This window comes from Gigantopelta aegis, chromosome 4 (genome assembly GCF_016097555.1).
Source record: "Gigantopelta aegis isolate Gae_Host chromosome 4, Gae_host_genome, whole genome shotgun sequence".
NCBI lineage: Eukaryota > Metazoa > Mollusca > Gastropoda > Neomphalida > Peltospiridae > Gigantopelta > Gigantopelta aegis.
Window position 1 is genome coordinate 95,996,276 of NC_054702.1, and position 27,266 is coordinate 96,023,541.

The 27,266-nt window shown below is 35.2% G+C and overlaps 1 protein-coding gene across 2 annotated transcripts in view; it reads right to left on the bottom strand.

Annotated features, from left to right (window-relative positions):
- The window catches only part of LOC121371478 (GTP cyclohydrolase 1-like), a 38,984-nt gene that overhangs the window by 9,705 nt on the left and 2,013 nt on the right, over positions 1-27,266 (bottom strand). The window contains exons 2-5 of one of the 2 annotated variants that reach the window (XM_041497400.1): positions 11,953-12,062; positions 11,177-11,232; positions 6,220-6,251; positions 5,197-5,281 (exon numbers count right to left, since the gene is read on the bottom strand). In XM_041497400.1, the coding sequence (XP_041353334.1) occupies positions 5,197-5,281; positions 6,220-6,251; positions 11,177-11,232; positions 11,953-12,062 (283 nt within the window). Of the gene's footprint in view, positions 1-5,196; positions 5,294-6,219; positions 6,252-11,176; positions 11,233-11,952; positions 12,063-27,266 lie in introns of both variants that reach the window. The other variant, XM_041497398.1, reaches the window with a different exon arrangement.

Below are 27,266 nucleotides of genomic sequence, written 5' to 3' on the forward strand. Positions count from 1 at the left end.
TTTTGGATGTCAACCTGCTACATTTTATTGGCATAACCAGGATGTTATATTATGGGATGGGAGTGGTCCCCAGTCTTTATCAGTTTTGGTATGGGTTGACAACCAAATATATAAACGGTAGTGGGGCAAAATATCTACCCCCGTCCCTAAACCCTGACTATGCCTGTGCTACATTTCTCCATTAGCTGCAAGGGATTTGTTACAAGCAGTTTTTTACAGATAGGACCGCACAGCACATCCCACAGATAGGACCCCTCAGCACATCCCACAGATAGGACCACACAGCACATCCCACAGACAGGACCACACAGCACATCCCAGAGGACCACACAGCACATCCCACATATAGGATGGCACAGCACATCCCACAGATAGGACTGCACAGCACAGCACATCCCACTGATAGGACCACACAGCACATCCCACAGAGAGGACAGCACAGCACATCCCACAGATAGGACCGCACAGCACATCCCACAAAGAGGACAGCACAGCACATCCCACAGAGAGGACAGCACATCCCACAGAGAGGACAGCACATCCCAGTCATGCGATACTGGGATGTGAAAAACCTAACGAGTCTGCCAAGGGGTTTGATCTCATAAACCGAGCACCTCATGCAATTGCTCAACTGACTGAGTTAACTACTGCATTCTAACAACTAATTAAAAACAGACACATACTATTAGTAATGCAGTTGGGTTTATTAATAAAACCAAATAGGGTTCTATTCTTAGATGAAAATGATTAATTAGTGGTTAATACCCTATATGGATCTGTAAAGATCCATTAATTTCATACCTGTGAAAGAAGGGGAAAATAAATATTGCATGATTCTTTTGAGCTATTAAATTTTGAATGGTGTAATTCCGACAAGACCGAACCTGTGGTGGAACGCCCATGAAAATGATTTGCTATACTATAAAGAAGAAGCAGAATTTTGATTAACGATCGCATATACGACAGCAGCAATCAATTACTGCTTACAATCGCCGTATTGACCACCCTCTATAAGCTTCATTTAAGTGCTAACTGCAAATGTGTGTTCACAAAATAACACTGGCAATGATCAAGTCATTGTATTGGCTGAGGTGTGACGCCTAAATCAATGTATCATGTCTATGGATCAATGTGTCGATGCTGCCGCTGCAGCAAGAACCTGTTGACAACCGTCACTGTAACCAGCAGATGCCCCTGAAGCGACGCTGGTACCCATTCACCGTGCAGCATCATTTGTCACAACTGTTCCGTTGGCTGAATGTAAAGTTAAAAGCAAATCCAAGTTTGTACATAGAAGTCTAGTGTTAGTACCCGTTCACTGTGCAGCATCGGTTGTCGGTTTTGTATCACAATTTGTCATGCATGTTACATGCAGGCTGGAGTTTGTACACATGTTGGTAGGTTATTGATAAAACACACCTTCAATTCTACCCACTCAAACATAGCACTACCAAATCAGTGTTTCTGCCAGAAAGAAATGTTTGGGTATGGCGCTATGGAAATGAATGCAACCAAAGTCAATGGGGTATGGGGGACCTCCCCCAGAAAAAAAATGGTTTAGGTTTAGGGTTTAGTTTTTAAAAATTGTACAGTAATCATAACAGTAATTAATTTAGTCAAAAGGTTAACTTTAAAAAATTAAATCTACCAAAAAGGTTTGGTATGGCACCATACCCGTTATACCTTCTGGCAGAAACCCTGCAAATAAAGATTTAAAAATATGTAGGGAAAAAGTCTTCAAAGCAACGGATATGAATCTTTAGATGTTACTACTTCGAAAAATTGTGGATATTCAGAAATGCATTTCAAGTTATTTTACTTTAATTAAAACTTAACATGTGAGTGGTTTTGAACTGACAAAAAGTACAACACAATCAACTATATTCAAACAATGACTTTTATGTTTCAAATATAAATATTCACGGCTCTAACTTAACAATTTGTCTCCCACAAGAATTGGGGTTTTTTAATTGCCATGGGTGAAAATTTCACCCACCAACGACAATTTTGATCCTACCTATAACAAATTTGTTTAAAGTGGCTTTTGCAGCAAATAAACATAACTGAAAGGTTATTTTGCTGCATGCAGACATATTTCCAATGTACAAATACCAGGTGTATACATTTTGCCATCATTGAGGAGCTTTACAGTCATGCTCCTGACCAATGGCAATTTATACCTTACGATGCCATCATTAAGTTCGAACCCTGAATATTACAACTTTTTGTCTTGAATACATTAGTATTCCATTGTTACAGGATATAAAATACAAAATGTAGTATAACCAAACCATTGTGAACAAGTATATAGGATTAGGCAATCTGAAAAGACTGCTTTAGTCATCTACATGGTGAGCTTCTCGTAAACTTCTCTACCATTTTTCTTCACAATATTATTTTAAATTTTCACATTAAAACAGAATTCCACAGAACTAAATATCTCGCCTATCATAAACTTTTTTGTGCACTGTGATGAACAGAGGTGCAACTATAAACCAAGTTTGATTGACCTAGGACTTATAGTTTGGGAGAAACTGATCTAAATGCAAAACTTTTAATGCAAAAGTTGACATGCTGTTGGGGAAAAATAAAAACTGTATCTCGCCTTTTCACTTCATAAAGGTGAGATAAAAATCATAAGAGAATAATCCTTGTTTCCTGTGATGTTAATAACATGGTGTAATCTAGTATTGATCATTCTGGAGTAGAGCAGTAATGAAAACAAAATATAGTATATTAATAAAACAATTAAAGAGATCGATGCATGCATGTAACATAACAGGTGTCACACCTGCTACAATATTGATTAAAAAGTATTCCAACAATCAATATTATCATTGTCTACGTTATTATTGTGTTGTTATTATTTTGTTCTCATTAAAGATTTTTTACTATATCATTTACTCTACATGAATAGAAATATGTCTTGCACTAACATTATTTTTAGATGATAAAAGTATAATAATAATAATAATAATAATAATAATAATAAATAAATTCTTTATTTAGTGAGGGTAACACAGTTAGCAAAAGCTAATCTTCCCTGAGGCCGTTGGGTACAAACAATACAGAATTACAATATATACATTTATGAACAAATAGAAAATACATATATGTCAATAAACATATGTACAAATGATATTATTTTAGAAAATATTTCTTGAGTCTATATTTAAAAACAGCAGTATTTGGCGATGATCGGATAGCATTAGGTAATTGATTCCAAAGTACTGGTCCAGAGTAACTGAAAGCATGTTTAAATAAAGACATTTTAGGTTTTGGAATTAATAGATTTCTATCCTCTACATTTCAAAGGTTGTGGGGATTGTTTTCTCCAACATATATTAATAAGTTTGAAAGATAGTTTGGGGCTTCATTGCATAGACATTTATAAATTTGTAAACATTTTTGATAGTGGATTCGTGTTTCCATTGTTATCCATTTTAACTGTTTAAATAGTGGGGCAGATGGAGTAATAGGATCTAATATCATCCTTGCAGCTCTCTTTTGCAGTTTTAGTAAAAGTTCTAATCCATCCTGATTACAGTTTCCCCAAATTACACAGCAGTAATCGATGAGTGGTAAAATATACCCATTGTAGAAAGGTTTTCTTGCATCTAAATTTAAATACCTAAAGGTTTTCGATAAAAGATACAGACGTTTAGAGATCAAGGAAGACACATATTTAACCTGATTTGTCCATTTTAAATTATTATTAACTTTGATTTCTAAAAGCTTTTCACGATCAGTGTGTTGCAGACGTTCTGAATTTATTATAAGAGAAATATCATTTTGGATTGTAACTTTTTGTCTTGTTCCTATAGTCATATATTTGGTCTTTTTTGTGTTTATGAACATTTTATTATAGGAACACCATTTTTCTACACTAACTATTCAGAGCTAGCTGTAGTTTATCTTGAATTTGAGTAACACATTTTCCTGACATGAACCTTGTTGAATCATCTGCATACATACTTGTGGTACAATGTTCAATATATAGTGGAAGATCATTTATGTACAGTATAAAGAGAAGAGGTCCTAGTATTGAAACCTGTGGAACACCATAAATAATGGACTTAGATTCTGATGTTGCCACTCCTACAGTGACTTGCTGTGTTCTGTTACTTAAATAAGATTGGAACAAGTTAAGAGAGTTCCCTTTGCAGCCATATATGTTTAACTTTTGAATCAGAATTGAATGGTCCACAACATCAAAAGCTTTTTTGAAATCAAGAAATATGACTCCATTTAGATTTCCTTCATTCATTTTATGTAACCATTTATCAGTTATATCAATAAGTGCTGTTTGGCATGAGTGTTTTGGTCTAAAACCTGATTGGGATGAAAGAAAGAAGAAAGAAGTGTTTTATTTAACGACGCACTCAACACATTTTATTTACGGTTATATGGCGTCAGACATATGGTTAAGGACCACACAGATTTTGAGAGGAAACCCGCTGTCGCCACTACATGGGCTACTCTTCCGATTGGCAGCAAGGGATCTTTTATTTGCGCTTCCCACAGGCAGGATAGCACAAACCATGGCCTTTGTTGAACCAGTTATGGATCACTGGTCGGTGCAAGTGGTTTACACCTACCCTGATTGGGATGAGTGTAAAAGATCAAATTTTGTTAAGTAATCATAAAATTGATTGGAGATATGTTTTTCTATTAATTTGGACAGCGTTGGCAATACAGATATTGGCCTACAATTTGTAGCTTCAGTTTTTTGTCACCAGACTTGAAAATTGGGGTAACTTTAGCATTTTAAAAACATTGTGGATGTGTGCATGTGCTTCAGTACAGAATAGTTAAATGCACTTTTAACTAAATTCGTTCTGACTTTATCGAAATATATCATACCTAAAGTTCTATTAGAAAAGGTCCATTTTACAATAAAAACAACAGACCCGGCAGCGCTCGAACCTGCAAATGTTAAATATTGGTAGATAATGTACACCAGGTGTATACATTTTACCCTTGTTAAGGGACACAAAAGTGCCTATGGCAATTTATATTTCAATGATGGCAATTGCCGTCGGTGCTGTCGTTAAGTTTGAGCCCTGCCTTGGTCCAGCCTTATATTGTAAAGCAGATCAGCTTGTTTGACCATAATGCATAATGACTAGACAAAGAAATGTTACAATTCTACCTAATAATTGAACAGGTGTAAACACCAACAAAAATAATACTCACGTGGCTTCTATAACGACTCCCACACCCTCTGGGTGTATCGCTTCAGTTATGGCAACAGCTATCTGCTTCGTTAGTCTTTCTTGAACTGTAACACACACTGTAGCTAATAATTAATGAGATAAACCCACATACATGTAAAGAATGCAAATAAATATGCTAACAGCAAGTGTTGTTCCTAAAATTATTATATGAATGAGGGACACACATTAAAAAAAAACACCCAAAAACACCTACACCCCCTCAAAAAAAAAAAAAAAAAAATAATAATAATAATTACACACACACCCCCAATCAGGTTTCATTTAAATAAATATCCATCATGCATACTCTCCTTCATTCACCCTCCCCCAAAAACCCTTAACCTACAAACAAGCATGTTTTTCTACAACCCCAAAACAAAAACTCTCATCACCGTCTCAAATAAATTTCATCACATTCTCTATCAATCCAAACCATATGTTAATTTTTGGAACATGTAATCACAACCCAATGTGTGATTTTAGTTTAAAAAAATTAAGTGTTATAAGGACTCCCTGTTTGTAAATCTTGAGAGCTCGCCACCAACACAGCGAGCCCTATCACGTGTCTCCAGTAGAACAGAAGATACACCAAATGTTTTGCATAAATCCATGGAAAAGATCGCTATTCAAGACTGATTTTCCAGGATTTTGATATGTATTTAGACTGTGTCATTTTGAAAAATCAATCTAATTTGTACAAATACTTTTTTACGAGCCATGCAGGCTTGTATGCTAGGCAAGTCAGAGTTTTACACGATTATTGTGAGCCTCAGGCTCCTGGACTCTCCTCAAAATCCAACACTGCAACCCATACATTTCTTTGTAATAAATATTAAGGGGGGAAAATACTTATTATTCAGGACATCCAACAAATAAATCTTATTCCAGTATCTTAAATTGTTGAAGTTTTGGAGCCACAACCATGGATACATAACATTGTGAATATATTGATATGACTAAATATAAATATTAATTAAGTTGCAGTTAAGTATATTTGTCTTACCTTGTAATCTACGACTAAATACTTCAACAATTCTGAAAACAAAACATAAAAGGTAATTTAGTAACAAATTGGTGCATAAAGATTTATAACATGTATAACTGAAAACAGAGATTGAGAGAGAAGATTTTTATTGTACAAATATGGAACAATATGTTTGATTTCAAAGATGTTCAATATATTTGACAATACGTGAAATCCAGTCAGGGCTCACACTGGAATTCATTTTTTAAAAGTCAATTTTCAGACATATGTGCAAAGTTTTCTTGAAAATTATTAAAATGTGGTTAAATTCATGAATATTTTAGTAGCCCAAAACTAATTGTTACAGCCACTTTGTTTAAAACTTAGCAGTTGGCTAATTTGGCCATGAAGGGTGAACCCTGGTGGATTATTTCATCAACTTGATTTGTTTTAGCTACATGTTTATAAAATGACAAGAATCATTAGGGACACTGCAGGGATTAGGCTGAATCCCATAAAATATTAGCAGTTTGGCAAACTTTGCTGAGAAAATCTGTCGTCAAATTCAAGTTTCATTTAGCCAAACAGCAAAAATGGCGGTACATCTATAAACAACAGATAATTTTTGAATTAACAATGAAATATATTTGCTAAATTCAACGTTAATATGTATCTGGCGAGTGACAGCTTAAATCTTGGACCATGTAATCAGCATTATGGTAGCCCCACTCCCATGGCTAGTGATATTTAGTGTTGGGCTAGTAAATAACTACTATTGCCATGCCAGACAGGGCTTTTAGATTATGGTAGCCCCACTCCCATGGCTAGTGATATTCAGTGTTGGGCTAGTAAATAACTACCATTGCCATGCCAGACAGGGCTTCTAGATTATGGTAGCCCCACTCCCATGGCTAGTGATATTCAGTGTTGGGCTAGTAAATAACTACTATTACCATGCCAGATAGGGCTTTTAGATTATGGTAGCCCCACTCCCATGGCTAGTGATATTCAGTCGTGGGCTAGTAAAAAAAGTAAAGTAAAGTTTGTTTTATTTAACGACGCCACTAGAGCACATTGATTTTTAATCTTATCATCGGCTATTGGACGTCAAACATATGGTCATTCTGACACTGTTTTTAGAGGAAACCCGCTGTCGCCACATAGGCTACTCTTTTTTACGACAGGCAGCAAGGGATCTTTTATTTGCGCTTCCCACAGGCAGGATAGCACAAACCATGGCCTTTGTTGAACCAGTTATGGATCACTGGTCGGTGCAAGTGGTTTACACCTACCCATTGAGCCTTGCGGAGCACTCACTCAGGGTTTGGAGTCGGTATCTGGATTAAAAATCCCATGCCTCGACTGGGATCCGAACCCAGTACCTACCAGCCTGTAGACCGATGGCCTGCCACGACGCCACCGAGGCCGGTCGTGGGCTAGTAAATAACTACCATTGCCATGCCAGACAGGGCTTCTAGATTATGGTAGCCCCACTCCCATGGCTAGTGATATTTAAGGTTGGGCTAGTAAATATAAACTACCATTGCCATGCCCGATGGCTAGTGGAAAAAAAAGTTGTCAAATGTCAGTACATTTTGTAAATATGAATATGCTTCCCCAACCCCCATCCCCCAATCTTAGTGTTTTTAAGTTCTATCTCCCTCTTTAGGTGACATTATTACTATTAGTAAAATTGTATTAACTTAAAGTAAAGTAGGGCTAGTGAATTTTTATTCGTAGCTAGTAAATATTCAAAATCACTGATCCCATGGCTAGTGGATTTTATAAAAATTCTACAAGTCCTGTGTAATGACGCTTAGCCAAATGAGCATTTTGGTAGTTTTTATAAATTCACGAAGAATCCACCGTGCGTAAGATTTTTTTCATGTTGATAAAATTTTACTGAAACAAAGCTTACAATGTCAACTGTAATCAAAACTTGCTAAACTGATACTGGTATGTTCCTAGCAAAGAATTACTCAACGGTCTACTGGCCCTTGTTAAGTATGCAATTAAACATGCCAAAAGAAACATCAAAATTCAGAACTTAATACATGTATCTATAATTAATAATATGAATTGAAAAAGTGTTTGTTTTGTCTGAAACATGCAAGTGAATACTAAAGTTCTTGATACAGCCCTTTAAGATGATAACGTGCATGGCTAATTGGATAATATGTAAATAATCTGCTGTTAATGTGGCTATAGCTCTTGCATTGCCTCAAGTTTTAAGTAAAGACCGTACTAAAACATTCTATTTATGTCCAGCTTTTATTGTCCCTCCTTAATGGCAAAAAGCACCAATAAAATAATCCAAGTAAAACTGCATTGATTAATCCGAGACGTTGGTGCACAAGCCATTAGCATCAATACATGCAGGAAATGATAGATTCAACAGTCGCGACTGTCACTATTTTTGGCGTTGGTGCCTCTCGGAATATGGAGCACAAATTGCCTGATTGCTTCAATAAAGTGAGCCTGATCAATGCTTTTCATTGTGGTTGTATGAGTGATTGCATTCAGTAAGAGACTCACTTCCTGCAGGTCAATTGGAGCCGACATTGCTGACGTCTGCTTAGAGTCTCAACAAATATACATTCACTCGAGAAACCATCAGTTTTAACTTTAAAATAACCGTAAAGAAAATAGTATGGTCACTGGAGAAACCATCAGTTTTAACTTTAAAGTAACCTTAAAGAAAACAGTATCGTCACTCGAGAAACCATCAGTTTTAACCTTAAAGTAACCTTAAAGAAAACAGTATCGTCACTCGAGAAACCATCAGTTTTAACTTTAAAGTAACCTTAAAGAAAACAGTATCGTCACTCAAGAAACCATCAATTTTAACTTTAAAGTAACCTTAAAGAAAACAGTATTGTCACTCGAGAAACCATCACTCGAGAAACCATCAGTTTTAACTTTAAAGTAACCGTAAAGAAAAGAGTATCGTCACTCGAGAAACCATCAGTTTTAACTTAGAAGTAAACCTTAAAGAAAACAGTATCGTCACTTGAGAAACCATCAGTTTTAACTTAAAAGTAACCTTAAAGAAAACAGTATCGTCACTCGAGAAACCATCAGTTTTAACTTTAAAGTAACCTTAAAGAAAACAGTACTGTCACTCGAGAAACCATCACTCGAGAAACCATCAGTTTTAACTTTAAAGTAACCTTAAAGAAAAGAGTATCATCACTCGAGAAACCATCAGTTTTAACTTAAAAATAACCTTAAAGAAAACAGTATCGTCACACGAGAAACCATCAGTTTTAACTTTAAAGTAACCTTAAAGAAAACAGTATCGTCACTCGAGAAACCATCAGTTTTAACTTTAAAGTAACCTTAAAGAAAACAGTATTGTCACTCCAGAAACCATCACTCGAGAAACCATCAGTTTTAACTTTAAAGTAACCTTAAAGAAAACAGTATCGTCACTCGAGAAACCATCAGTTTTAACTTAAAAGTAACCTTGAAGAAAACAGTATGATCACTCAGCAACTTTTACCATCTTAATCAGGGTAGAACATAGCTCAGTTGTAAAAGTTTGTTTGTTTATTTGTTTAACAACCCCACTAGAGCACATTGATTTATTAATCACCAGCTGTAGGATGTCAAACATTTGGTAATTTTTACATATATAGTCTTAGAGAGGAAACCTGCTACATTTTTCCATTAGTAGCAAGGGATCTTTTATATACACATCCCACAAACAGGATAGCACATACCACGGCCTTTGATATACCAGTCGTGGTGCACTAGCTAGACCGAGAAATAGCTCAATGGGCCCACTGATGGCAGGTCTGTGGTAGGACACTAGGAATGATTGCCTATGATGGTCTTAGGCCTTTTTCCAAGACAGCGAATATAATGGTCTTAAAGTGAAATGAACACTCATTGCCTACAACCGTTATGCGGTTGATTTATGCTAAATTAATCCGAATTTGATTAATGAGGTATTTTTCTGAATTTGATTAATAATGATGTTTTTTTACTTGAAGGGCAAACAAGATATGTGAAAATAGTTATATCCAACTTCAGACCTCACCACATAACTTACAAGTTATGTATATGTGTCCAACTCACAGTAGAATTTTGAAAATGTCATAATTCACACCATATTTCTGCTAATGAAATGGGGTTGTTTTTGTTTTTTTGTAACCGGCCTCAGTGGTGTCGTGGTTAAACCATCAGACTACAGACTGGTAGGTACAGGGTTCGCAGCCCATTACTGGCTCCCACCTAGAGCAAGTTTTAAGACCACTACTCCCTCTTCTTTCTGAAGCTCACTAACCACTAACCTACTGTCCTGGACAGACAGCCCAGATAGCTGAGGTGTGTGCCCAGGACAGCGTGTTTAAACTTAATTGGATACAAGCACAAAAATAAGTTGAAATGAATGTTTTTTTTTAAAAACAAAAAAGATTAAAAAAAGGTTTGTTTTGTTTAACGACACCACTAGAGCACATTGATTTATTAATCATCGGCTACTGGATGTCAAACATAAGGTCATCCCACAGACAGGATAGCACATACCATGACCTTTGATATACCAATCGTGGTGCTCTGGCTCGAAAACCCCCCATAAAATTAAGACTTAAGAAAAATAGTATAGTAATCATTCAATACATCAAATATAATAAATGGATAATTAGCTGTGATCTAAAAACATCAAGTCTGCCTCACTTCACCCTCTATTACAGTAATCGTTCAATACATCAAATATAATAAATGGATAATTAGCGGTGATCTAAAACATCAAGTCTGCCTGACTCTCGATCACTTTACCCACTATTACAGGATTTATTTTGTTTTCTAAACTTATTAGCAACAGTCACCAATCAACTGAAACTTGATTAGCAACAACTATGTAACATTTTAAAATTGTGTAGTGATCTGTGAAATTTGCAATTTATTTTAAAAAATGTATTATATATTATATTGGAAAATAATTATAAATTGTGTAATCACACAGACACATACAGATACATGTACTTCTCACCTTGCTAATTTACTTAATCCAAGTATTCTTTTGTTAGGAAGGTAACCAATAGATACCTGAAATATTAAAAAAGGATTCATGCTCCCTGATATTTGAAAATAAATGGATTAATTAAATTGAAAGTGGCCAAAATCCTATGTATTGCTTTACACAGTTTGTGGGTGATTTTTGTTTTGTTCATATCCCAATGAATATAAAAGAAATAACAGACAATCCCTAAATAACATTTGTGGCAATTTAACACTGGGTATATAATGCTACACCTTTACAATAATTAAAATATCTCAGAATGATGTCATGAAATATCTAACAATTTTTTCAGGAATGTGCTGTATTCAATACAACACCTGATATAAATAATTAAAAACATGTTTTCTGCTTTAAGAAAGTTAAAGTTTGTTTTGTTTAATGACACAACTAGAGCACATTAATTATCAGCTATTGTATGTTAAACATTTGGTAATTCTGACATAGTCTTAGAGAGGAAACCTGCTTCATTTTGCCATTAGTAGCAAGGTATCTTTTATATGCACTATCCCACAGACAGGATAGCACATACCACAGGCTTTTATATACCAGTCATGATTGCACTGGCTGGAATAAGAAATAGCCCAATGGGCCTACCGATGGAGACTGATCCCACATCAACTGCACTTTAAGAAAAACAAAACTATAACTGAAAAATCAGACTTCTGTGACACCCCTCTGGGTCTGCCAATGATTTGCACACCTGTACAATGATTAATGTACAATTACAGTAGTAATTCATTACGTACCTTTCCCATAAAAGGCACCAGGTGGTGTTCACATAAAGAGAACATCTCAATATTCTTCACAATGACCATCTCGTCATGGTCTTCATCAAATATTGCATCATTTAGAATATCTGGAACAAAAGAAAATATTAAGATTAATTTTAATATATTTTCTTATATGTGTGGCCATTAGCTACATGGATATATACATTTATTATCCACATAGTTCAAGATATACAAGGAAATATAACCAGTATGACACATGTGTGTCATAATGATTTCATGTGCAGAACCAATGATGTAATTTTGGGAAATGACATCATAACATAATCCGGCTTCCCCAGTCTTAGCTCTGTGTAATCACTTACTAAACTGACATTATTTTGTCATCTTCTACTTACGTTTGAAACGTTGTTATTCATAAAAATAATATTATGGATAATGTGGATAATAAAGAAATTATTTCACTTGTGTGTGTGTGTGTACTGATTTTACGAAACTCACTTCAGGATTCATGTATTACCCCCGCAATACAAGAATCCTGATACTTGTTTTGTAAAATCAGTACGACACACAACTTTTGTATAATAATCTCTATGTATGTCCACAGTTTAAAATTTGTTTTGTTTAATGACACCACTAGAGAACAATGATTTATTATTGAATGTCAAACATTTCATAATTCTGACCAATGGTCTCAGACTTCCAAGAATATGTTTTTTAAATAAGGTTTGAAAATAAACTAAACATCTGCAAATTAAATTCAATTAAAGTATTGTACAAACAAGCAGTTTCATTTGAATCTGCAATGTAACTTCATCTGTAGGTGTCCATTCACAAGTTAATGAAAGTATCCCCAAAACATACTTCGATATATATTCTAAGTTAATTATTAAATATATTGCATGCGTCATAATAAGCAGCCAATTCATTAAGTATTCATTTAATGTGGACTGATTCATAATAAATAGTGTTTGATCTATAATAAATTGCTTGTTTGTTTTAAAGTGAAAACTCATTAAATTGATGGTTTTCTTCTGTTTACAAACGATTACAACAATTAGAAGACAAGGTAGTGATCCCGAACTGTGGCCCATTCTCAAATAGCTTGTTATCCATCATCAATCAATAGCAATTGATCACGCTGACCACAGACAGTGAATACTGATAGAGATTTCATGTCGCCGAGGATTATCAGAGACAGAGATCAAATAAGGCCAGCCAAGCCTATGTTTATAAATTAGCTTTTATGGAGAATCGACGCGCTTGGGATTACACATCACTGGGGGTTGGGGATGCCTTGATTTTTCCTTATAAGCACAGTGTGTAGAATAAATATAACACTAAAGTTGGAAAAACCAATAATCATCTGTTACAAACCTTATACTATCACTAACTCGTCAGATTATTAGCTTTATATTATATAGTAGAAAGCAATTAACGAACCTCGAACACTAAAAAACCCAAAAACTTCAAAGAAGACAGGGTCAAATGTTTTTTTTATAAAAAATAACTTGGACTGTTTAAACAGTATTTATATATATATATATATATACATGTATATATATATATATTCTCTATTTACACACTACAATTTAATATTTAATGTTTATAGTTGACCAATTTACAAAGCTACTATTTTTGTTATGGAAAGGGAGATTTTTCATTCCTGTACAAATCCTTCATTTGCATATTTTAACTGTGCTTTTGTTGTAATTATTTGAGAATTTAGTATATTGCAGCAGTGTTCGAGATTAACAGTATCCTGATATCCCGGGGATACCAGAATTTAATTTTGGATACCAGACTTCAAGAACCCAGTATCCCACCCGGATGCCATATAATACTAAATTCTCAGGTGGGATACCTGATTTTGAAATGTTAATATCCAACTGGGATACTGGCCAATTTTTTTTATCTCGAACACTGTTGCAGCCACTTTTATCTTTTAACAACATGCTTACGGTAGTTTAAATGGAAAAATGGGATTTTTAATAACATAAAAATATCATCCTTTAAGTTATTTACGTTGTGTATAACAAATTTAGTAGCCTTTAATGAGGCATATTGAAAAACATTTGTAGTTAGAAGATATTTTGCTATGAACTCTTAATATTTTAGAAAGTCTCCTTGTTCATTCACTTATATAAATGATACTAGCAATAAGAATTTTTTTCAATATAATTTTTATTTATTTATCTATACACATTTTTGTGGGTGTTGTGTTCGTTGTAGTTGTACCCAGTTGTATAACATATCTCTCAAATATTTATTCAGTATTTGGTCCAGTATGGTAATAAAATAGTCACCATATATAATATATAATTAAATCGACTGTAAATATACATGTACTTGTAATAGATTTAAACAGCTTAGTCCACTTTGGTTATTCATAAATATTTGTCGAATCCATGCATTTTTAAGAGCTATTACCGGTATGTAAATCTTTACATTTATCATTTTAATTCTGCCATCTTTATACATGTAGCTTTGAGTTATTAAACTGCATGCTAACTTTTCAGTACCATTGTGCCATATAAATTTAAATAATAACATATTTAAATATTTCAGTAGTGTTTCATTGGCTTAGGTAAAGCCATATATAAATGTGTTATTTTGGAAATTATTAAACTTTTTAAAACAGTTATCCTTTCTATAATGCTTTAAACCCACTTTTTAATAGACATCATAAAGTTAAAAATATGTATAAAAAGCCAAGATATTGAATCAAAAGCTTTTTCAAATTCAATTAATAGTAGTAATTCTGAAATGACAGTGTACAACATGATATTGTATATTAATATTGTATTTTCTCCTATATATCTATGCTTTATAAACCCAGTTTGGTCTCCAAGACTATATGTCAAAATTAGCAAATGTTTGACATCCAATAACTGATTATTAATAAAACAATGTGCTCTAGTGGTGTCGTTAAACAAAACAAACTTTATTTATTTAACTTTAAATTAGCTTATTTTGCAGAAGAATAATTGACAGAACTGGAAGAAAAGAAGATGCTATAATGCACACTCTTTATTTTCAAAAGCACAAGTCTTTTCAAGCTTGGTAGTGACACTGTACTTGTGTCCTGGTATTTGTATGTAAATCTATGTTCACACACATGGATATGAATCCAGTGGTGTAGCATGGGCGGGGACACCAGGGCGATTGCCCCGGGCGCAAAATTCTGGACTGGTGGAAGGAACTTGGGTAGTGCTAACGGTCCACTGGTTAGGCGGCGCAATACTTGCCTTGCCCTGGGTATCTTGCCCCGAGTGCTGGCAACCCACGCTATGCCACAGTTAGAATCAAACCATGTGGAAAAATTACATAGAAATCAGACAGGGTTTACGTATGTATGATCATAAATACAATACATGAACAGCAACAGGTTGTTCCAAACATAACTTGCTCACATGCAGTGTTCCACGACTGGTGTAACAATGGCTGTGATATGTATCATCCTGTGTGTGGGATGCTGCATATAAAAATCCTTTGTTGCTAATATACTGAAACACAATGAAAACGCAAAAACAACTTTTCATTGCAAATAACGACAAACTATTAATGAACTGATGGATAATGTAATATGACATTAATGACTGGTATTCATGAGATACATTCACATGGAAAGATGGCCAGTTATCATCAGTAATCGAGTTGCATTCGTAATCGTAAAGTTCAAACCCCCCCATATCAAGGTCAGTATCTGGTGTGTCCACCATTGGCTGGCCCGTGAGCATGCGTGAAGACGACGGGGAAAGAATTGGCACGAACATCTAAAATAAGCCACAGGAACGTTCCTCCACTCCTCCTGCAATGCCTGTGCAAGCTCAGCGACTGGGTAATTCTTGCAGTATGTGGACGGGCATTGTCTTGTTGAAACAGAAGAGGACCCCCTGGTCTTTGTTGACAGGGCAAAAGTGGCTGGAGATCTGGTCTTAGAAAAACGTCAACATAACGCTGGACTGTAAGGGCATCATGAACAATGATGAGATCACTCCTGAAATCGGGACTCATCTGAAAAAACAATGCTCCGGTAAAAGACTGGTGGATGATTACCATTCTGGAGAGCAAACTGTAGTCTCGCAGCACAATGTCGCGGTGTCATGATGATACCGTTGTACGGACATCTGCATCCGAGTCCAACCATTCTGAGTTGACAGATAGGCCTTCCATGATGTCCTATCGTGTTGCTTGATGTCATCGTTGCAGTTCTGAACTGGTCACGGAGGTGGTGTCGTCGAATCTGCCGATCTTGGCGTGGGGTCACAACGGGACGTTGAACAGGTCGAGGTCGATCACGGACACTCCCGGTCTGTTGATGACGTTCAACAAGTCAACCAACAGTTGATGGATGGACTCTGAAGGTCCTAGCAACTTGGCTTTGCGAAGTCCCCCCTTGAACCATGCCCAACGCTCGCTCCTTTTGTTCTTCTCCGAGTAGTGGCATTCTTAATGTGACGATGAATATGACACCGTTACGTGACTTTTATGTGTCCACATACTGACATTGCATGCAGCATGATTGAGCATGTAGTAAACACATTTCACACCATTTTGTGTGTTTCTGCTATTGTATGTGTAACGAGAACAAAACCAGGATTAAAACCCAGACTAAAGTACCAATCAATTGCTTCCTCTCATCAACTGTTATTTTAAGTCCAATAAATATATTTTTCATTAATCACAACAAAATATTGAAAAATATCTGTTTTGCATTTTCATTGTGTGTCAATATAATAATAATAATAATAATAAATTCTTTATTTAGTGAGGGTAAAACAGCAAAAGCTAATCTTCCCTGAGGCCCTCGGGTACAAACAATACAGAATTACAATACATACATTTATGAACAAATAGAAAATACATATATGGCAATAACCATATGTACAAATGACATTATTTTAGAAAATATTTCTAGAGTCTATATTTAAAAACAGCAGTATTAATTTGGCGATGATCGGATAGCTTTAGGTAATTGATTCTACAGTACTGGTCCAGAGCAACTGAAAGCATGTTTAAATAAAGACATTTTAGGTTTTGGTATTAATAGATTTCTATCCTCTACATTTCGAAGGTTCTAGGGATTGTTTTCTCCAACATACATTAATAAATTTGAAAGATAGTTTGGGGCTTCATTGCATAGACATTTATAAATTTGTAAACATTTGTGATAGTGGATTCGTGTTTCCATTGTCATCCATTTTAACTCTTTAAATAGTGGGGCAGATGATGTAATAGGATCTACATCTAATATCATCCTTGCAGCTCTCTTTTTCAGTTTTAGTAAAAGTTCTAATCCATCCTGATTACAGTTTCCCCAAATTACACAGCAGTAATCGATGAGTGGTAAAATATACCCATTGTAGAAAGGTTTTCTTGCATCTAAATCTAAATCAAGGAACACACATGTTTAACCTGATTTGTCCATTTTAAATTATTATCAACTTTGATTCCTAAACATTTTTCACAATCAGAATCGGTGTGTTGCAGACATTCTGAATTTATTATAAGAGAAATATCATTTTGTATTGTAACTTTTTGTTTTGTTCCTATAGTCAAATATTTGGTCTTTTTTGTGTTTATGAACATTTTATTATAGGAACATCATTTTTCTACACTATTCAGATCATGCTACGTAGAGTCATACAGTGTTTTTTCGGTTAATACTTGCATGAACTAAAAAATAATTGCAGTCAATTCTTAAATAAAGGGCACATCATGCAAGAATCCTCCTTCCACTCCCGGCAATTTGAAGTTTGAAGTTTGAAATATTTTAATCTAACATGAATTCATACATTTTATATATGTAAAAACTTTGTTCACAATTTGACATGTTCTAATTTAATAGTCACATGATTTTCAATTGGACACAGACAAGAGCTGTACCGACTGAGCTTGGACAGCGTGACAGCATTATTATTATTAGTCATGTAGTAAATAAAAGAATCTGTTCCTTGCATAAGATCAAAGGAAACTACTGTAACCATAAACCTATATAGCTGATCAAAGACTGACAAAAAAACAACAATGAAAACATCAGATTATACACATTTCAGCCAGCTCTAAACATACATGATCACGCTTATAATATATTTATTACCCATATGAGCTGAAATATACGGAGTAATATTTTTCTATAATTGCAGTATGCTGGCTTAAAACTTATGACGTCTGGTTAATTCATTTAATATTTCCATTCATGAGTCATATTACACATGTATACAATCTACAAAGATTTACAGGAATATTTTGACTACTTTCATTCATAAACATAAAATGGTATAAAGCAGTAGTTTTAATAGCATGGAAAACTAATTATTTTCTAATGTAAGCAGTCATATTAGCAGTAAAAACAGAATGTTATGCCATAACATCACAGTACATCATGCTTACGGTTATATGCTGTAATGGCTGATGGCTTTGCTGTAGACAACAGAGGAATTTTTATATTAAAAACCAATTAAAATTGACAATGGGAAATAAAGAGAATAATCAACTCGCTATATGAGGAATTACGAATTATCGGTCATTATGTATTTTAATTTTAATGCAAATAATAACTTTGTTTGACACCAACAGCCAATTGGCCTATAAATTGCTGAGCCAGGGTGTCATTATAAACATGAATTCATGATTTAATTATCATTTCTGTGAGTGTGAAGCAACTGAGTCAGCTGTGTGAAGCATCAGATGTCAGTGACAGACTGGCCAGCCCTCTATGTTAACTTTTCCATCTAGGAGCCACATGGCGCATACTTCTATTTTTATATAGATAACTGAAATGTTTTTAGTCCACAGATGACCAAATCAGTCGCAGAGATAAAAATAAAAGTAGTCTTTTTTACTAGTCAACCAGACATGTACATCTAGAAAAAAAGAAGTTTTGATTAACGATACCACTAGAGCACATTGATTTATTAATCATTAGCTATTGGATACCAAACATTTGTTAATTATGACAAATTTAGTCTTAGAGAGAAACCCTGCTACATTTTTCCATTAGTAGCAAGGGATCTTTTATATGCACCATCCCAAACAGGATACCACATACCACAGCCTGCACTGGTTGGAGTGAGAAATAGCCCAATGCTCGATTAATCCCAATATACTCACACGTCCACCAATATTTTTACTTTTCCAAATAAGTTGCTAGTTTTATTCAAGGACAATGTTTTTGATTTCTCAAAATAAAAAAGCATTATAAGTTTTTAATAGTCCACTGGACAAGCACTGATGTTTATGTTGCTTGTCCCAACATATTATCACTTGTTAGGACAAACAAACAAATGCTTATTTCGAACACTGAATGGACACAATGACCAATGATGATCGGCCTCGGTTGCGTCGTGGTTAACCCATTGGTCTACAGGCTGGTAGGTACTGGGTTCAGATCCCAGTCGAGGCATGGAATTTTTAATCCAGATACTGGCTCCAAACCCTGAGCGAGTGCTCCGCAAGGCTCAATGGGTAGGTGTAAACCACTTGCACAGACCAGTGATCCATAACTGGTTCAACAAAGGCCATGGTTTGTGCTATCCTGCCTGTGGGAAGCGCAAATAAAAGATCCCTTGCTGCTAATCGGAAAGAGTAGCCCATGTAGTGGCGACAGCGGGTTTCCTCTCAAAATCTGTGTGGTCCGTAACCATATGTCTGACACCATATAACCGTAAATAAAATGTGTTGAGTGCGTCGTTAAATAAAACATTTCTTTCTTTCAATGACCAATGACTGGACACGTTGAACAAATGACTGGACACAATGAGCAATGACTGGACACGTTGAACAAATGACTGGACACAATGAGCAGACGTCTGGCCACCATCAAGAACCAGACGGAGAACAAGATGCAGATGCTGGAGGAGTACGAAAAGGAGATCTCTGATCTGATGAGATGGCTGGAGCAGACACTAAGCAATCTTAGTGGTAACTAAGATTAACTTAAATACACAACTAGTAGTAGTAGTCTACCATATACACTTAAGGTGATCTTAGTGCTAAAATTACCAAATATTTTACATCCAATAGCCGATGATTAATGAATTAATGTGCTCTAGTGGTGTCGTTACACAAAACAAACCTCTTTTTTGTGATTGTCGGTTTGAGACGGCCCCTGGAAGACGGAATGGCTAAGTGGGCGATCATGTGACGCAACATCACAATATAGGTCAGCGAACTTAGAATTCTGCTGTCCGGAGTTTGCCGAAGCTTAGCTGAATGTGGGTGCTGTCAGGTGTATTAGTGATTAATATCTTCTTTTTTTTTAATAAAGTAACTCGAAAAGGGTCAATGTAAATGTATTTGACGTCAAACAGGATTGTTGTGGTATTAGAGCGGAAATCTTTGACTACTTTTTGGTGGTCAGTGATTGCCAAAAAATTACATAGATTGGTCTCCAACTTTAATGAGAGCGTATTTATGTCGAAATGTCCGTCTAGCTCTCTTACAGTCAGAGTACTTGGGCTACTTCGCATTATGCAGAGCGAGGTAGTTGTAAGGTTAAAAAAGTTGGTAACATGTTATTTGAAAGTTTATACATCATACAGAGTTTGTGACTTTTCCTCCTTTCTAGTACAGGTATGAAACCGGTTTCTCAATATAACAATTGGTGAGATGAACATCACAAATTGTACGGAGAGCATCTAATTGGAGATTTTCAAGGGTGTTTGCCTGGTAGAAGGTACAGTTGTCCCAGATAATGTCTGCATAGTCAAATATGGGAAGAATAAATGATCTGTATATTTTTTATAATGCCGTTCTGGATAATCTAAATTTGAACGAACGAAGACAATTTATCATTTTACTGGCCGTATCCACAATATCTTTTATATGACAGTCCCATTCTCCAGATTTTTTAACCATTATAATATAGACCCAAGTGTTTATGAACCTCAACCTCAGATAACCTGAAAGTCACTGTTTCAGTTTTATTAGGACCAAATTTTACTAACCATTTTTTTTGCCTATCTATTAATACACTCTAAATCTGTGTTTAAGGTTCTACAACATACATTAGGATTTTCAACAGTTATATACAGCGAAGTATCATCAGCAAACAGTTGTATATTTGAGGTGTTATCACTTCTTTATCTGGATTTCATCTGTTACATGACATTTTTAATTTTAAAGATGTTACCACGACGAACATGAACATACATCCCAAACAAAAATTGCAAGCTTAATAAATAGCTGGTAACTACCTTGCGACTAGGTTGTACAAGCATATTTTACACGGTAGTAACTACCGCGTTTCGAGCTAGTATTTGGAACCTTTTTACAACCTTGCAACAAGCTTCCTGCAAGCTTGCGATGAGATACCCGCAAGCTTGCAACGAGCTTCCCTTGCGCTTGCGACGAGCTTCCCGCAAGCTTGTTCGGTTTAAGCTAGTATTTGGAACCTTTTTACAACCTAGCGACAAGCTTCCTGCAAGCTTGCGATGAGCTACCCGCATGCTTGCGACGGGCTTCCCGCAAGGTTGCAACGAGCTTCCTGCAAGCTTGTTCAGGTTAAGCTAGTATTTGGAACCTTTTTACAACCTTGCTGCAAGCTTGTGACGAGCTTCCCACAAGCTTGCGACGAGCTACCCGCACGCTTGCGACGAGCTTCCCCCGCAACCTTGCAACAAGCTTTCTGCAAGCTTTCTGCAAGCTTGCACCATCATCAGTGGCAGCCATCTTGCATCTTGTATAATTCTTTAAAAAAAACCCAATGGTTTTAAAGTGAAAAACAGTTATACAAAAAAAATAGGTGCTACATCATGTCAGATACTTAGGCTACAAAATGTGGGATAGTCTTGACTAAACTAATATGCTAAAAAGCTCCTGGTCCTATATTCTTCTTCTTCTTCTTGTTTTAGGTTATATTCCTCCACTATCTGGAGAACCACACTGTGGTGTAAAGTCATTTGTTTGTTTCTTCTTGTTTTCTTTTTTCTCCTGTTCTATCAAGCAGGATTCAACCAAACTTGGTCCAAATGATCCTCTTATAGACCTGACCAAGTGTTTTTATTTTTCAGGCCAATAAAAATTCCAAGATTTGTCATTCCAAATAATGTGATAGGATAAAAAATTATCGCTTTCTAAAAGCTATCAACCAGTACTAATGTCGTCAATCAGAAACAGACTGGGAGTCGTAAGATGTTTTACTAAATTTATCTGCCTGAAGAAGCAATTTCGCAAATTTTACGTTGTCGTTTGGAAAGTATGCAAAACTAATACGATGATAACATACTATTTGCAATAGGTATTGTGATAAATATGTGTTGCAACAATGCTATAATATTCCATTGTGTTTATGTGAAAATTTGAAATAAATTATTCTTGATGCAAAAATGTTCTGGTACTTTGAACATTGTCGCCCAAATTAGAGTAATCTACCATACAGTTCATTTATAAATACAAGTTATGTTAATAGAACCAAGCAAAATAAAATATTAAATGCATATTTCAGAGCCCTAACATCACCGAATTGATGACAAGTATTTAATACAAACTACTGTCTCCATGTTCCAAAATAGTAGGGCATTTTGTTGCCTTGTGTTAAGCATGTAATCTACGAGACGACCCCTATCACACACGTGAGTAGTGCCAATCACCCATAGATTTGTGAACGTTATGCGATAATACCAATTAGTCTCATAAATGCATTGATATACATGTGGCATTATTTTATTTTATTACTGTGGGTAGAAAACCATTTTGAAGTAATTTACGTGATGTAATCAACGTTACATGTAAATGCTAAATTGCTATTAAAATGATTGCTTGATGTTTATTATTGATTCACACTAAAGGTAGTAGTCTTCCTTGCCAAAACACGTTCTTTGAATATTACTAAATGCTTTCATAATCTATAGGTAACATAGGTAACAATCTAAATGTAACGTACATTACACATATTTTTTAATTATAGTAAAATTCAATAGTGTTGCAATTAAATGTAAGTGTTAGTCAACATTGTGTCTTTCATATAAAATTTGTCTTGTCTATAGCACTTGTTTCAATAGTAACAAAGATTACCTTTTCATTTCCAGGATTTTAAGGGTAAAAATGAGAGAGAGAGAGAGAGAGAGAGAGAGAGAGAGAGAGAGAGAGAGAGAGAGAGAGAGAGAGAGAGAGAGAGAGAGAGAGAGATGGTTATATGGGTAACAAAAATCACAGGGAGCGAATGAAATAAGCTGAGAAGAATATTTCTCATGTTGGTTCTAATCCACATATGGGTATGGATATTATTCAGGACAATGAAACCTCTTCAAGTACATGGTGAAAATAAATTAAATCTACGTTACTGTTGCTTTTTCACAAGCATTACCATTCAATAAACTTTACTTTCCTAGTTATTTTACGCTGTTTTGTTAGACACATTGTGAGCTATTTTTTTTTATATAGGAAACCAATGATGCATTACTGTGCAGATTTGGTAACAGCCCTTATTTGTGGTAAAAGTATCCTATTTTATAACTTTTTTCTATGCAATTATAAAAAACTAAGGTATTTAAACACTACACATGTGACTATTTGACACTATAGTCACACAATTAACATAAATGTTTGAATTCATGAAATAAGTTCATGTTGATTGTTTATTCTGCCAATTATGCATCTTGTAATCTACATTTTTTCTGCTTTTGTAATTTACGTTATATAGCTAGCAATCGGGCTCAGTTATACAGTTGAATCATGATTTGTTTTGGTTTTTGGCTGTGATGGAGTATTTTACCCAGCAAATACAATGACACATCGACTACAGTATACATTTAATCACATTCACTTGCACCTGCTTTCATAAAGAGGTATTATAATATTTAGTTGTGAGCATATTTTCATATTATGTTTAACATGTTGTTACTTGATAATATGGCCTATTTTGTTTAACTAATAAAAATCTATTGAATAAAACAATCGATTGAAATGTGTTTAATTACTTTGCAAATTATTTGAAATAGCGCAACCATCATGTAATACCATTGGCTATGGTCACGTAGCTTACTTTTAATATTTTATAGCGTTATGTTAGAATATTCGCAACTTTGACATTTTCTGTCCGAGTTCTGAAATTTGAGATACTGACTCTCAATATTGATCTTTTAATAATAATTGTTTTTGAAAACATTCAAATGTTTTCCATTTTGATTATTTTGCGCTGTCAATTTGGGCAACATTGGTGAGAAAGGATGATGTATATAGTTTTTTCTTGCCCACTGGACTGAATTAGCTAGCTTTTGCACAGTGTTAGATAAATCTGTCTAGCACCCTGACGTCATAATTCATGTTTTACAACAATTCACATCAAAACTCATGCTTTTCAGAATTCTGTTGCCATTTCATGTTGTATCATTGTTTTAAAAGTATTTCAACCAATTAATATTTTCAACTTTATATTTATTGTTAACATTTTTATATTATTGCATAATGTGGACTATACTTTTCTGTGTATGTGTGTGATCTTAATAAAACAGGCACATACTTTTGTGTGTCTAGACACCGTAACTAGCTGGTGTCTGTCCAAATATACACCTGCCAATCAGAAACCACAGGTACAGGCCATTGAAAGTAAAGACCAATTAACTAAGAAAACACTCCAATTATCATTTCAGTATATGGGCAAATGGACATGTATATGGACAAAACATAATACAGTTATTTTGACACTTTGACAATGGTGGTTTATTTTATATTGAAAAATAATATATACTTATTGCTGGCTTACTGGGATGGATATTTTTACAGAACACTACAATGCATCCGCAAAAATCAGGTACGTTTTGCTTCTTCAATTCTAAGACTAATTCCTGACCAAACAAAAATGCAAGCTTGCGGCTAGGTTGTTGCAAGGTTGTTGCAAGGTAGTTACAAGGTAGTACAAGCAATGCAAACTATTTGCAAGCTAACATTTAGCTCGCGTAAGGTAGTCAGTAATTCTGCAAGCTTGCTGCATGCATGTTTTCATTTGTGAAAGCATGCGCAAGCTTGCTGCATGCATATCTTCAACTGTGCAAGGTTCCCGCAAGCATGTTTTCATTTTTGCAAGTTTGCTGCATGCATATCTTCAAATGTGCAAGCTTCCCGCAAGCATGTTTTAATTTTGCCAGCTTGCTGCATGCATATCTTCAACTGTGCAAGCTTCCTACAAGCATGTTTTCATTTTTGCAAGCATGCTGCATGAATATCTTCAACTGTGAAAGCATGTCTACACTTGTGGAAGCTTGCGCAAGGTTCCACACAAGAAAGGCTTAGTTTGTGTAGTTGAATTTGAACAGAAAAAGCTAAGTCCAAATCATTTTCATTGTTTTTTTAATTCATAACTTCTCATATGAATTATCAAATTCAGTGGGAACAGTGGATAACAACCAAACATACATGTAACAGATTTAGATAGTATTTACATTAATAATTAAAACAAAATTAATACTAATACATACAAATGATAATGCAATATGGTTAAACAGGATCATCTTGTAATGACTGGATTTTCAATTGGTCCCCAAAATAACAACATATGCATGGCCTTGAGAGGATGACTTGGGCCATGTTTGGTTGCAATTAGCCTGGTGGAATTTGAGAAGATGTTGAAAATGTCTGAGCCAATCAGAGGCTAGGGTGGCCATCTTGGATTTTTAATCATCCCCAAAAATAGCAATACTTTGTCATGTCCATGACCAAGTTTGGTTGAAACCTGGATGGTGGACCTTGAAAAGAAGTTTTAAAAATGTCTCGGTCAATTGGAGGCCAGGCCGGTCATGTTGGATTTTGAATCGGCCTAAAAAATAACAATACTCTGTCAAGGCCATTGGAGGATAATTTGGAATAAATTTGGTTGAAATCTGCTTAAACGTGGACCATGAGAAGTCAAAAACAACTCAGTCAATCAAATTCAAAGGCCAGATCGGCCATCTTGGATTTTGAAACTGGGAAGTGCCATGAGAGGATCACTTGGACCAAATTTGCATGGCTGGTGGAACTTAAGAACTAAAAGGTCTCAGTTAATCAGAGGCCTGGGAGGCCACCTTGGATTTTGAATCAGCCACAAAAATAACAACACTTAGTAAGTCATGAAAGAATCATTTGGACTAAGTTTGATTGAAACCTGCCTGGTGGACCTTGAGAAGAAGCAAAAAAAAGTCTCTGTCAATCAGAGGCCAGGGCAGCTATCTTGATTTTAAATCTGCCCAAAAAATAACAAACTTGGTCAGGGCCATGAGAGGATCATTAGGAATACACATCGTTGAAATATGCATGGTGGAACTTGAGAAAAAGTAAAAAATGTCTCAGTTATTCAGAGGCCAGGGTGGCCATCTTGGGATTGTTATTGGCCTGAAAAATAACACTTGGTCAGGTCTATAAGAGGATCATTTGGACCAAGTTTGGTTGAATCCTGCTTGGTGGAACAGGAGAAAAAAGAAAACAAGAAGAAACAAACAAACAACTTTATACCACAGTGTGGATCTCCAGATAGTGGAGGAATAGAACCTAAAACAAGAATAAGAAGAATGTAGGACCAGGAGCTTTTTAGCATATCAGTATATACCAGTAGATCTAACAGCATTGCGTGTCCAGGTGACATTTCATCTAAAAATAACAATTTAAATATCGACCAATTACACTTCGCCTTTTATAGCGTTATTTGGGAGCATACAAATTCTAAAAATATCGGGCGAGACTATTTATGCAATAGGCGAACTTGTTGGTCTATTTCAACATTGAAAAAACGGGGGAAAGTGCAGTAATAAACTGGATTGTATACTGGTATAAACAGATTTTATGGCTATACCATCACAGGGTTTTTTCCCCATCTTGAAACGAATTTTATATAAAAATTTATATTGAAATTAGTTTCCAGCATACTTCGGAATTCACCCGAATCATTTCGTATACCCTCGGCATAATCCCGAATGTTCTCTCTTTTTTTTCAAATCACTGGCATGATTTTGCAAGTAAGGTTTTGATTGGTCGAATGAAAGGTCAACTGGACATGAGCTCCAACGGGCTGCTGTTAGATAGTGTAATAGTGGAGCTAATTTTAATTAGATTGATCAGTTTAGTCAAAACTATCCCACATACATGGAACATATCTATCATACAGGTAAACTAATTTTGTAGCCTAAGTATCTGATAACATGTAGCACCTATTTTTTTGTTTTAACTGTTCATGTTTTTCACTTTAAAACCATTGTGGGTTTTTTAAAGAATTAAATACAAGATGCAAGATGGCTACCGCTGATGATGGCACAAGCTTGTAGGTAGATCATCACAAGCTTGCGGAAAGCTTGTCGCAAGCATGCGAGATGCTAGTTGCAAACATGCAAGAAACTGGTGGGAAGCTTGCTGCAAGG